Here is an 11866-nt window from a genome sequence, read left to right as displayed (position 1 = left end):
GCGCGTCCGCTATCATTGTCTTACTTTGAGTCGGCTTCTGATTCGGTTAGTGTTTGTGCGCCAGTCTTTTGTTTGATGCCAGGAATTCGAGTTCGTGCACCCTCATTCGTACCCTCATGCGACCGCGCTTAGACGCAGCTTTCGGGTCCGGGCAAGGTGTCCGTGATGATGTGATTGCGTCCGGCACTGGACTTGTGCGTGATGGTGTTGAGCTGCGACGGCGACAGGCTCGTCCCGGCCATCACCGAGCCCAGGCCCAGGCCCTTGGGCAGCGTCATGTGGGTGGGCATCGCCATCGGCGATCCAGCGGCTGCTGCCTTGCTCAAATTGTAGTCTATCAGACTGCTGGTGGTCAGGTAGTCGGCCAGGGTGAGTGTCGGATCATGGCCTCCCCGCTGCAGACTGTGGCCCGATGTGGGCTGCTGGGCCATGTTGTGGGGCAACGTATGATGCAAGTGATGGGCGTAGTGGCTGCTCGAACCTCCCCCTCCCCCACCAGCCGCACCGTTGGCCAGCGCATTACTTGCCGCGTTAACGGTGCTGCTGGCAGAGCTGAGCGTGCTGTTGCTGCCACCACCCCCACCGCCGCCGACAGCATAGTTTCCCATGTTGAGACCCAGCTGCTCGTAGCGACTGAGCGTGGGCATGGCATCGTACAGGAGCGGGGGAGCCGTGGCCGTCCCACCCAACGATGATGTCTGATACCCCTTGGCAACGCCCGCGGCAGTATCGCTCTCCAGCCGGAGGGTGCTGGACTGGGAGGGCGGGCTGCTCAGGTGCGGTGCACTCACATCCTGCAATAAACAAATGGCAGAGAGTCAGGTTGCAACGCCTCTCCGGCATATATGATGGGCCTCGCACTTACATAATCCGTCGTTTTATGGCTCGCAGCGTTGCCGGAGCTGGGAGCGGCCGAAGCGCCGCCGGCACTACCTCCACCTCCACTGCCGCCGCCCATAAATAAACCACTCGGCCGATTTCCCAGCGGCGACGATGTGTCACTGCCAGTTGCGCTTTTTTGCGCACTCAGTATGTCCGGCTGTTTTTCAATGCCCTGCTTCAAAGTGTAAGCCACAACGAGCCGCTGATGACCAGCACCTGTTTCCAGAGGTGCCGTCACTGTCACATCCATGCCTGCCAAAAGGACGAAGGAGAGCCCAGGAGGACGCGCATTAGCTCCTAACCACCATCATCTACGAGAATGCACTTCGCTCTTCGGCAGCCTGACTTACCCAAATGCTTGTCCTTGTCGTCGCACATGTTCCGGGCTCCTGGGCCGCGACGCCTACGCACAGCAATGACCACCACGGAGAGCACGGCTATGCCCACCGTGAAGAGGGTTCCGGCAAGCAGAGCTGCGAGGGGTAAGATTGACAGGCCCATGCGTCCGTCTGCAATGCAAAAGGTGGCTGAATAAATGGGGGGAAATTAATGGAAACCCCCCCTATAGATGTATGTAACTTCTGCAGTACTTTTTATGCTTCAACTCTACCACGTTTCCAGGTAAACAAAGCAAAAGAGCCTACAGTCTTGGGCGAAAAAAACAAACCCAACGAAGAGTCGATTATGAAAGTCATGTTGGTAAGCAAAAAGAAAAGCAGAAAACTGGGACAAACAGAGAAAGTTTGGTCAAAAAGAGGAACTAAGTTCCGTGACATTCCTTGCCTTTTTTTTTAATATTAAATAACAAAAATTGCTGGCTTAAGACAATATTTCGGATCAAATAAAAGCGAAAATATCAGTAAAGACGTTTTTTAAGGCTTTAAATTTATGAACTACTTGTAGTACTGAGACCATCTGGTTCATATATAAAACGCTAGAGTACGAGATACAAATGGAATGATATCTGTTTCATTTCTACTGGCCAGCTAGCCATATTAGGTAAGGGACCCCGACAAATAGCCTTTTGCTCGTTGAGATTCGAATAAACTGGGTGCAGCGGCCACTTGAATGATGCTCGCCAAGCTCTTTTTCAGTCGAGCCAGCATTCATCCGGACAGCCCCTTCTCCCTCATATTTGGCGCCCATAAAACGCACAACACATGTCAAGAGGTGGCCAACGGACCAGCGGTCGTTCACTGGTTGCTCCCTTAGATTTCTGTGTTTTTTTCATTTGCAAATGCTTTAACATAGGGCGATAAGCATTTCAATTAAAATCCGTTTGACTGTTACTTGCGTTTTGGGGCATTTCTGGGAAATCGTAATTGAATATGCATTACAAGGCCGCAAACATTGCGTATACGCCTGCCTAAACGATGCGACACGAGCCGTCTCTTTGGCTATATTTAGCATTCAACAAATCATGCCTGCGCCTGCGGATATGCCACACAGAATTTCAATAAGCAAACATCGGCCGAATGGCAGAGGACGAGAGAGTCGAGAAGGCCAGGAGACAGTATAATACCAGAACGACATGCTACCAAAATGTAACAGGGAGGCGCATACACAGGGGGCTGCGGGCACTGCGGGAACTCCGACTGTTGCTAATTTATAAACCTGGGCTTGTCAGCTAAACGCCAAAGTTGCAAATCAATAAATATTCTTTTTCCGCTGTGCCAAATGTTGACGAAACAGCGCCGCTGGCGAAATTGCTCATTTATGCATGGCTGCGTCTAAGCGATCTCACACACACACACACACACTTCCACATCCTCCCAAACGTAGACACACACATCCACACCCCCACACGGAACCCGTTTGGGTCCGATTTGTACGTTTGTTGTAATTGCTGGCACATGACTTTTAAAAAAATTCGTATAAATACATATGTATATATTTGCTCATTCGTACAGTGCGTGTCGTGGGTGCAAGTGTTTCAAGTGGATATTTCAGCGAAGAATGATTTAATGCGGAACAGATTAATATATATGTAGATCCAAAAATAGTAAAGTCTTTTAGGAAAGGAGTAACTATAATTGTGCCAAGTTGCCAGTTATCAAGAACCGTAACAAAATTAAAAAATAAGAATTATTTTTTGTGTTTATTTTAAGCAAAATTTTTAAATAAAATTATATTGCGCTTTTGAATTTTCCGTACAAAAATAACATATTAATATTTTCCCCACTCTTTTTGGGGGTTTTTTGTGCCTAAATTTTAATGCGGTGTATGTCTCTAGAACAAAGAACTTTTTTTCATAATTTCATTATTGATAAATAAGTCAATTATGTTATTTTATTTTTAATTAATTTATAATTTTACTATCATAATTAATAAAATTAATAATCTATTTTTTTGAACGACTGTTGATTGAATTGAAAAAGTTTCATAGTTTTCTTATACATTAAAAAAATTACCAAAATAATTTAACAAAATATAAAATTTATTAATCATAATTTTCGACGACATTAATTCATTATAAAATTCTTTTTCAGAGAACATATTATCAGATTTAGTAATTAATAGCTAATATTAAAAAAATGTTATTAAGATTTATATTTGTTTTAGTTGTTGTTATTAATTAAGCGCAGCTTTAATCAGTTTATGGAATATTTCAATTTACGTTTGTAACGTTTTGTAACACACTGTATTTGGATAAACAGCCCCATCGCTGAGGAAAAGCTAATAAAATGCAGACAAACAAGGTTTTTTAATTTTAATTAGATTTAAACAGCGCGGTAAATGATTGAATTGGCGCAGAACGAATGACTAGCGATCGAATGGACGATTGGTGACTTAGGACGGACATCAATGGGACTCCTGTGTAGATAATTTATATATCTCTACTATATTGAAATACTGGGACTTGGTGGGATGTTAGTGAGAAATTTCGGAGCTCTTGGTCACACATTCGTTAATGCGCTCCTTCACACAGATAAATAACGAATATTTATTTAATTTATATGCTCATCAAGCGCTTAAGTGATTTATGAATCGATTGGCAGATTGGTGCGGGAATGATTCAAATTAAATTCGAAGTCTATTTGGCTTATTCAATGTCATGCCAATGTGGAAATAATAATTCATTTTAAATTCATCGTGATATGCCTTGGTATCGTATGAATATTCATTGATGCACCCACTGCGGATATACATATAATAGGTACATAAAATACTCGTACGAAATATACTATTTTACTTATGAGCGAACATGCAGAATTGCTTCCTAAGACAGACACCTTTTGGAGCTGTTCCTACATCCATTCCCCGGCATTATGCTCTTCAGCATGATCCCAGCCTCCTTTTTCAGCCATCATACGACAAATCCCCAATCGCATCAGCAAACCCAACAAAGAGCATAAAGGAATATACAACCGAATCGAGCAATCGCTTGCCAAATAAAATATATATTCGGCACCCAGGAAGAAGGCACTTGAAACTGAAACTGAAACTGATGCCGTTGCGAATGCGGATGCGGATGCCAGGCGACGGCGACGAGCACATAAGATGAGATGCCAAAAGAAAAAGAAATTTAATTTAAATATAAGCACAGCGGCGTAATGAAATTTTCACACTTGTGCAAATATTTACCAATAAAACGACCTGGAATGGGGTGCCTGGTGGCAGGTGGCAGGTGCCAGGTGCCGGTAGCCGGGGACTCTAGACTATGCACATGCCCCAACTTAAGCAGATAAGCTGCCAGCCAACCAACCAACCAGCCAACCAACTTGAGAGCCATCCAGCAACCTGTGCTCACCAGTATACTCCAGTACTGTATCCTGTGCTCACCACAAAACCACCGGAGGAGGGACGAGCCTGGTCCTTGCGTGCCCCTCGTAAGCCAATTGTTTGCATGAGTTTCATTTGGATGAGTGCAGGACGAGGCCATCCCAGACCATCCCAGACCAGCCCAGAGCAAAGAAGACCCCGGCTATTCTCCTTCCGGCTGTGTCTTCTCATAAGCTTAATTCGATTTAATGCTCCCGTTTGTGATATAAATGATTCGATGAGATGATGAAAAAGTGGATTGGTTAAAATGTATTGGGAATACGTAAGGCAGCGCGCTACGTTGCTTTCTACATACTCGTACTCCCACTCCACCTTCCATGGTTACTCTCCGCCTGTCTTGCTCATGTGGGCTTCAGGTCGGCAATGCGTTTACACAAAGTAAGCATAAATAAAGGAAGCGTTGTGGATGCGATACACGCGATACATTGTGCGGAGTCTGGCAAGAGGCAGACACGAAGAAAAGGAGACTGGGAGCCTGGGAGCCTGGGAGCCGGGAGCCTGTCATCTATTGCAATGGCGGTCACATTTCCGTTCCCGGCCCGGCCCGGCCCACCACTTCGATCCTCCGTAACATATAATTTTATTTTATTTTACTTTACTTTCTGCACCGTTGTCTTTTGGGGATATTGTATTCAGATAAGACATGTTTAATGTATTTTTTCTTGTCGTACAGTAATCGTTTATATTTTGTGCGCTCGGGATGGCTTTGAGCTCGAGCTGGAGCTGGAGCTGGAGCTGTAGCTTGAGCTCCACTGTCTGCCTGCCTTCCGCTGCTGTCGTCTGCCTCTGATGCGTTGTTACCTTGACGCCCCAGTAGCGACCACAGAGTGTGGCAGTGTGGGTCTTATGTGTATGTGCGGGTTCGGGTGCGGGTGTGGGTGCGGGTGCAGGGGTTGTTTGGTTGGTTTGTTGGAATAATGTAACTCCTGGGGAATCTCTGTATGTCAGTTTAGCATAACAAGATATCTCTTTTCTCTGTTGGGGTTTTGCCTTTCTCTCATTTCTTGCGTGTATTCCTTTTTTTTTGGCTAAAACATGAAATTGATTATATTTACATTAATGTGGCATCAAGTGTTGCAATGTAAAATGCTTCTACCAACGCCGCACCGCCCAAACTCAGTTTCGGCCCCCTTCCCGCTGCTGTCGAAAGAAAAGCTTTTAAATTTGCCGAGGTGCAAATATTGACACTTGACGTAGGTGGATTGCATCTCTACTTATCCAGATACATACATATGTACATATGTACATAAGTGTTGCATGCCTCAGAAATTAGGTCGCCCACTCACGAACCGAGTCTGAGGGCGAACTGTAACCGAACTGACTGTGATATAATATGCTCGCTCGGCTAAGCTGCCCTGCCCAGCGTTCAATCTATGCTCAGACTCCCCAAATAATGGCCTTCTGCCAGTGCCCTCTCCTGTTGCCCTGCCGTCTGTTGGGCTGTTGGGCTGCTGGGCAGCTGGTCGTCGTGGGTGTCTGGAGCGCATTAAGGAGATGATTGAGTGGATTTGTTGTTCATGGTGATTGGTAACCGGACCGTACAAATATGCAATTGTGCAGATAAACATTATTGGCTGACCAAGTGCGGACAGCATTAGAACGTAAGTAATACATAACTCAGTGCGGCCCTGATGCCCGCCTGATGCCAAAGATGGGAATGATGATGTTGGTCAGGTGGTGTTGGCACTGGAATTGTTGATTCAATGAATGTCCCGAATGCTGGCTTCAGCAATCATTGTGCATAATTTGCTCATGATTGAATTAGAGACAACAAATGCAATTTAACCATAATATCAGATGACATAGCATTTGGGAATACAATTATAAATGCCTCTTCCACAGAACGAGAAAGCGAGAAGGAAGCCTAAGACAAGGACAGGGACAAAGACAGAGCCAGAACCAGATTCAGAACCAGAGGTGAGGTCAATCGTAATGGAAATCATAGAATTTATATGCAAATAGTGTGTAAAGGGAATGTTTGTAAATACATACTTCATTTCGATTAAGTGAGGCTTAATGAGGCTGACAAAAACTTTGACCGGTCTGAACTTTGTTCTTTTTCGCACTGAGTAATGGCTAGTTGAACCTTTTCTTCAACGAAAATTGCACTTTTCAGTCCGAAAGTACCTATAAAATGCCTGCACGTGTGTCTTTTACCAATTGTTCGAAAATGTATCAATCTCTTACTCGTATTATTATTTGTAGTTTTTGTTATACCTTAGTTTTAATATCTTAACTTGTATTTACTACAAAAACGATCGATCTTTAAGAGCATCGAATGCTTCGGCTTTTTTAAATTTTTTCCGTTTCATTATTTGTTCAGTGAAAAGTGCGTGTAAAACCTGCTTTTCAAATACCTGATCTACCAGCTATAAGACTCGAAAACACACACAACACACAACAATAGTAAACATACACGCACTTTCTCACTTTTTACCTCAATTGTTGCAAGGAGCGGAAAAACTTTTAAAGAAAATTAGCGTCAAAGCTGAATAACAAAGCTTGAATAAGAAATCTTTGTGTCACTACTTTGGACAGCTCGGGAAGTGGAGTTGGAGTTAAAGATGGGACTGGGACTGAGGCGGAGGCGGAGGCTGGAGGTGGGACTAAAGTGGAGTTGCAACGTAAACAAAACTCGTTAAATAAAAGAGCAATTGTACTTACAACAGAAGCAGCAACAACCACAAGCCAACAAAAAAAATGAATGAATGAATGAAAGAAAGAAACTAAAACGGTTAAGCAGAATATGCAAATACTTGAATGACTTTTTAAAGGTGAAATGGTGCTTAAAAAGCAATGAATGCTCAGCTTCTCTCCCTACCCCTGTGTGTGTCCTGCTTCTGCTTCAGGAGAGAAGTTTGCCGCGTCCTACTACCCCTTGGGGAAAACTTTGCAGTTTTTCCCCCGTGTTTTTTGTTTTTTTTTGTTTGCGCTCACCCAAACACCTACCTGAACGCTTGTCCGCCTCATTGATGGGCACATTCTCGAGGACAATCGGCTCGGAGCGACCCTTCTGATTGACGCTGTAGACAACCAAATGCAAGGCCGGATGGGCATCGGGAAAGTAGTCCATGGGCATCAGATCTGTGGAGGCAAAAATTCAAAGAAAAATGGTCATGAGACAGTGATAGAGGTAGAGGTGGAAGTAGAGGCAGAGATGACCTGACCCGATCATTAATTTAAAACTTGTATTGCAGTGCAAACTTCATTAGGCAAACAGGCATTTAATTAGCACGTCGCGGTGCGAAACTTCGGCTCCGAGAACGAGAGCGCGCATAAAACTGAAAACTTTCTCCCGTGTGCCTTCTTTTTCTTGTTCAGTTTTTCCCGTTTCCCGTTTCGAGTTTCGCGTTTTCCGTTTTGTTTTTCTATTTTCTGGTTTTTCTTAATGCGCGCATCAAAAGTTTTGTTTGTGCTCTCTCCCTGCACCGATAGCAGCTCATTAAAATGGCAACTACAAGTGCGCTATGCCATGCTACGCTATGGTAGGGCGTAGGGCGTTGGGCGCTGGGCGCTGGGCGAGGCGTGGCAGAACTAATACGCATACATTGGCAAGCCGCAAGAACAAAAACACTCGGGAAGGAGGCAGGCGCAGGCTCGCCGATGGCTTACCCCGGCATTCCCTCTGACAGCGTCGTTAACACGCCTGTCTAACTAATCGTGACTTTACGCTTCGTTTGACTTTGCAAATATCGTTGGATGCACAGACCCGAGCGAGCCCCCACCTTGTATGGGTGATGGGGATGTGCTGGAGTCACTTGCTGGAGTCACTTGCTGGAGTCATCGATAGAGCTTACGAAAAAAGATGCCACTGCAGCACTGGGGAGCAGGGATCAGATCTGTTCTGCCCCACGCCAAGTTGCCAAGTTGCCAACTTTAATAATCCAAAATGTGGCTCATTAACTCGCCTCATTTTCGGCTAGTCGCGGCTCTGCTGGGGCCGGGTTTTTGCACCACAGAATCAAATGTAATATTATAATTTTCGTTTCGCTGTTAGCTCTCAGATAAATCTTGCCGTTTTTTCAACAGTGCGATTCGAGTGTTGGCCACTTTCTGCTGCCCCCTTGCCTGGTCGCCGTTGGCGTTGACGTGCCCTGGGGCACCCTGGGGCGCCTGCTCCTGCTTCTGCCAACCAACGGGAATCTACGAGTATACCACCATCCAAGTCCCCACCTCAAAACGCCATTGGCATAAAAGTTTTGCTGACTAGCTGAAATTCATTACAACAAAACAGGCAGCAGCATGTGCCCGCAATGGTCGGGGTGTGGGGCAGGATGAGGTCCTGGCAGCCTCAACTAATTAATCTGCGTACTGCTCTCTGGCTCTGGCTCGGCTCTCCTTTTTGCCCCACGTACTACTCTCCTCCCCACCCCCACCCTAGTCCTTGTCTTGAGGCCAACGCGCAATTTTGCCAGCTCAACTTTTTGCTCAGTTTGTTACTTTGATTTGTTTTTGTTTTTCCTGTTGCTATTGCTGTTGTTGCTGCCTGCTCCGGATACTGGCCGCATGAAAGTCAAGTCTTTAGTTTGCGGCTTTCGGCAGAGCACTGTAAATATTGTAGCGCCAACACCAGTGGTAGGACCCGAGACTTCTAAGCCAACCTCATTTAAATATAATAATGCATAAGCATCGTGTAATAAAACAATGCTTGGGGCTGCGTAGGTCGGCGGAAATATTGGATTTCCCCCCTAAACCATTAAAGTCCGAGAGCAATTTAGTTTCCTAGGAAACGGACTGTTTAAACAAGTTTTGTGCAAAGAACACGGATTGCGGATTGCGGACTGTGGATTGCTCCTTGAGGTAGGACAGCTGCTGAGGAAATTCGAATAGGAATCGCTTTTGAAGACCACATTCTCTAATCCTTTAAAAACTCACTGTATCAAGGGATGATTGATGCCTGTGACTGAGCCGTGCGTGAAATCAGATTATATGCTTATCCAATCACTCACCTGTCAGATCGATTCGAAACACTGGCACATCCACGTATGTGCTGCTCATGTTCAGGCGCAGCTTCTTGGTCTTGGAGTCGTAGGCCTCCAGGAAGAACTGCTGCTGCAGTCCCCCATCGTAGCCGGGCATGCACTCCAGCTCCATCGTGGAGTAGATGATGTTGTCGTAATTATCAAAATTGATGGTGCCCCCACCGGACTGGCCATCGTGTGCGGCTGCTGCTCCAACTCCACCTCCACCCACACCGCCTGCTCCAACACCCAGCAGGCTCTGCGTGACTACGCCATTGCTAAAGCTGTACTCCATGCGTGAATAGTCGAAATGCGGCTGCTGCCACTCGGCGGAGGCGGGTGGAGTGCTGGCCCTCACCGGCATTGTGGTCACGCTTCTCATTGTGGTTGTTGTTGTTGTTGTTGTTGTGTCGGAGGTGGAGAGGGCCACGCTGGCCACAAAGTCATCATCGCTAACGTTGTACATATCGTCGTCGATATCGATATCAGCATTGTCACCATCATCCTCAGCATCGACATTATCTTCGAGCGACTCCAGGTCCAGTTGCTGCTCCAGTGACAACATATCCACATGCTCGACAGTCTCATACTCGTCCAAGTCGCTGGGCCCATCGGCCATGTACTCGGCATCCCTTTGCAGCTCGGCAACATCTTCATCCAGGTCTGCATCGTCATCATCCTCCGGCTCCGGCTCCACCTCTGCCTCAGCTTCAGCCTCGGCTTCTGTGTCTGCCTCATCATCATCATCATCATCGTCATCATCATCATCATTATTCTCATCCTCCTCGGCATTGTCTTCTGTCTTGGCAGGATCATTAGAGGCTGGCTTGTCTTTGACTTCTACCCGGACTCCTGTTGCTGTTGCTGCTGCTGCTTCTGCTGATGCCGTTGTTTCCTTTACATTGTTGCCGCTAATTGCAGCTGCCGCTGGCTTGTTGCTTATTTGCGGTGCATTTGGCGGCATCGACTGTTGCTGCTGCTGCTTGTTCACCCTGCTGCTGACATTGCTACTGCCAATGATGGCCAAAGATTTGCGTGCCCGTCTCATTGTGGGCATGTTGTCCTCGACTCCAACGCTGCTACTGCTGCTGCTGCCTGTGCCCTCCCTTTCAGTTGCTATGGCGGCTGTGGCGGCGGCTCTTGTCGCAGCTGATTTTGTTGTAGCTGCCACTAAAGATGAAGATGAAGATGATGATGATGCTGCTTCTGCTGATGCTGATGTTGCTGCTGCTGCCACCGTTGCTAAGATGTCATTTGCTGCCTGCCGTTTTCCTCGCTTTGGCGTTGCATAATGATGGATTATATTGCTGTTGTGCTCGTTTACGCTTGCCCCCCGCCTTTGCTGCTGCTGCAGGAGCTCCAGCTCTTTCTTCTGTTTCTTCTGTTCGTGCATGTTTTTCTGTCGCTTATTAAAATACTTTGCTGGCAGTTTGCCATTGTCCCCATCCCTTGCTGCAGCAACCACTCCAGTCCGTTCTACATGTGACATTGATAAATTTGATTTTGCTGCCTGACTCTGGCTCGGCGGCATCTTCTGGCTTGTTGTTATTGATGCCCCGAGCCCAAGCTCAAGCCCGAGCCCGAGCTTGGTGCCGCCTGAATTCAGTTGTTTCTGTTGTCTCTTCTGTTGGCTTTGGCTACTGGCTCGTCGCGTGCGCTGCTTTGGCGACTTGGCCGGCAATCCATCAGCCTGTTTATCGTTGGCCAGTGCCTTGGACGACTTTCCAGTGTTGGCTCCTGGCGGCTGCTGTTGTTGCTGCTGCTGTTGCTTCCTCTGGCGCTGGCTCTCGATGGCTGCCAATGTCTGGGACGGTGTAAATGACGTTCGCTTTTTGAGGCGCTGCAATTGCTGTTGACTGAGGACATATCCCGCTGGCTGTGGCTGTGGCTGTGGCAGTGGCAGGGCCTCTGGTCGGGGTGGTGGCCGTGTCTGCTTATTATTAGATTTCATGTGGCCAGCATTTGTTTTGCCCTTCATATTTTTATTGGAAGCATTGTTCCGGTGGCCAGTGGCATTCTTGCCGCTGTTGTTGTTATGGCGCTCACGTACGTACTCCATATGCGGGTAATTCGACTCGTGTCTGCCGTATTGTGTTTGCAACATTTGATTGGCATGCATTGTCGTCTGATTCGATGAATTCAGCGAGGCGGAGGTCACCACATACGGACGCAGCGTACAATTCCGTAATGCCCCCGGCTTGGCTGTGAGTTGATCGAATAAAATAAACACAAGTGGGATT

General features: G+C 46.7%; 1 protein-coding gene across 1 annotated transcript in view; it reads right to left on the bottom strand.

The window, feature by feature from the left end:
* Nucleotides 1-11866, bottom strand: part of LOC108157117 — a 90662-nt gene continuing 78796 nt past the window's right edge. Inside the window, exons 14-18 of the mRNA XM_017288999.2 lie at nt 9615-11828; nt 7615-7749; nt 1233-1391; nt 866-1134; nt 1-794 (exon numbers count right to left, since the gene is read on the bottom strand). Of these exons, the coding sequence (XP_017144488.1) occupies nt 129-794; nt 866-1134; nt 1233-1391; nt 7615-7749; nt 9615-11828 (3443 nt within the window). The 3' untranslated portion in view covers nt 1-128. The remainder of the gene's footprint in view (nt 795-865; nt 1135-1232; nt 1392-7614; nt 7750-9614; nt 11829-11866) is intronic.

This window comes from Drosophila miranda, chromosome 2, assembly GCF_003369915.1.
Source record: "Drosophila miranda strain MSH22 chromosome 2, D.miranda_PacBio2.1, whole genome shotgun sequence".
Classification (NCBI taxonomy): domain Eukaryota; kingdom Metazoa; phylum Arthropoda; class Insecta; order Diptera; family Drosophilidae; genus Drosophila; species Drosophila miranda.
This window is presented reverse-complemented; position numbering and strand designations above follow the sequence as displayed.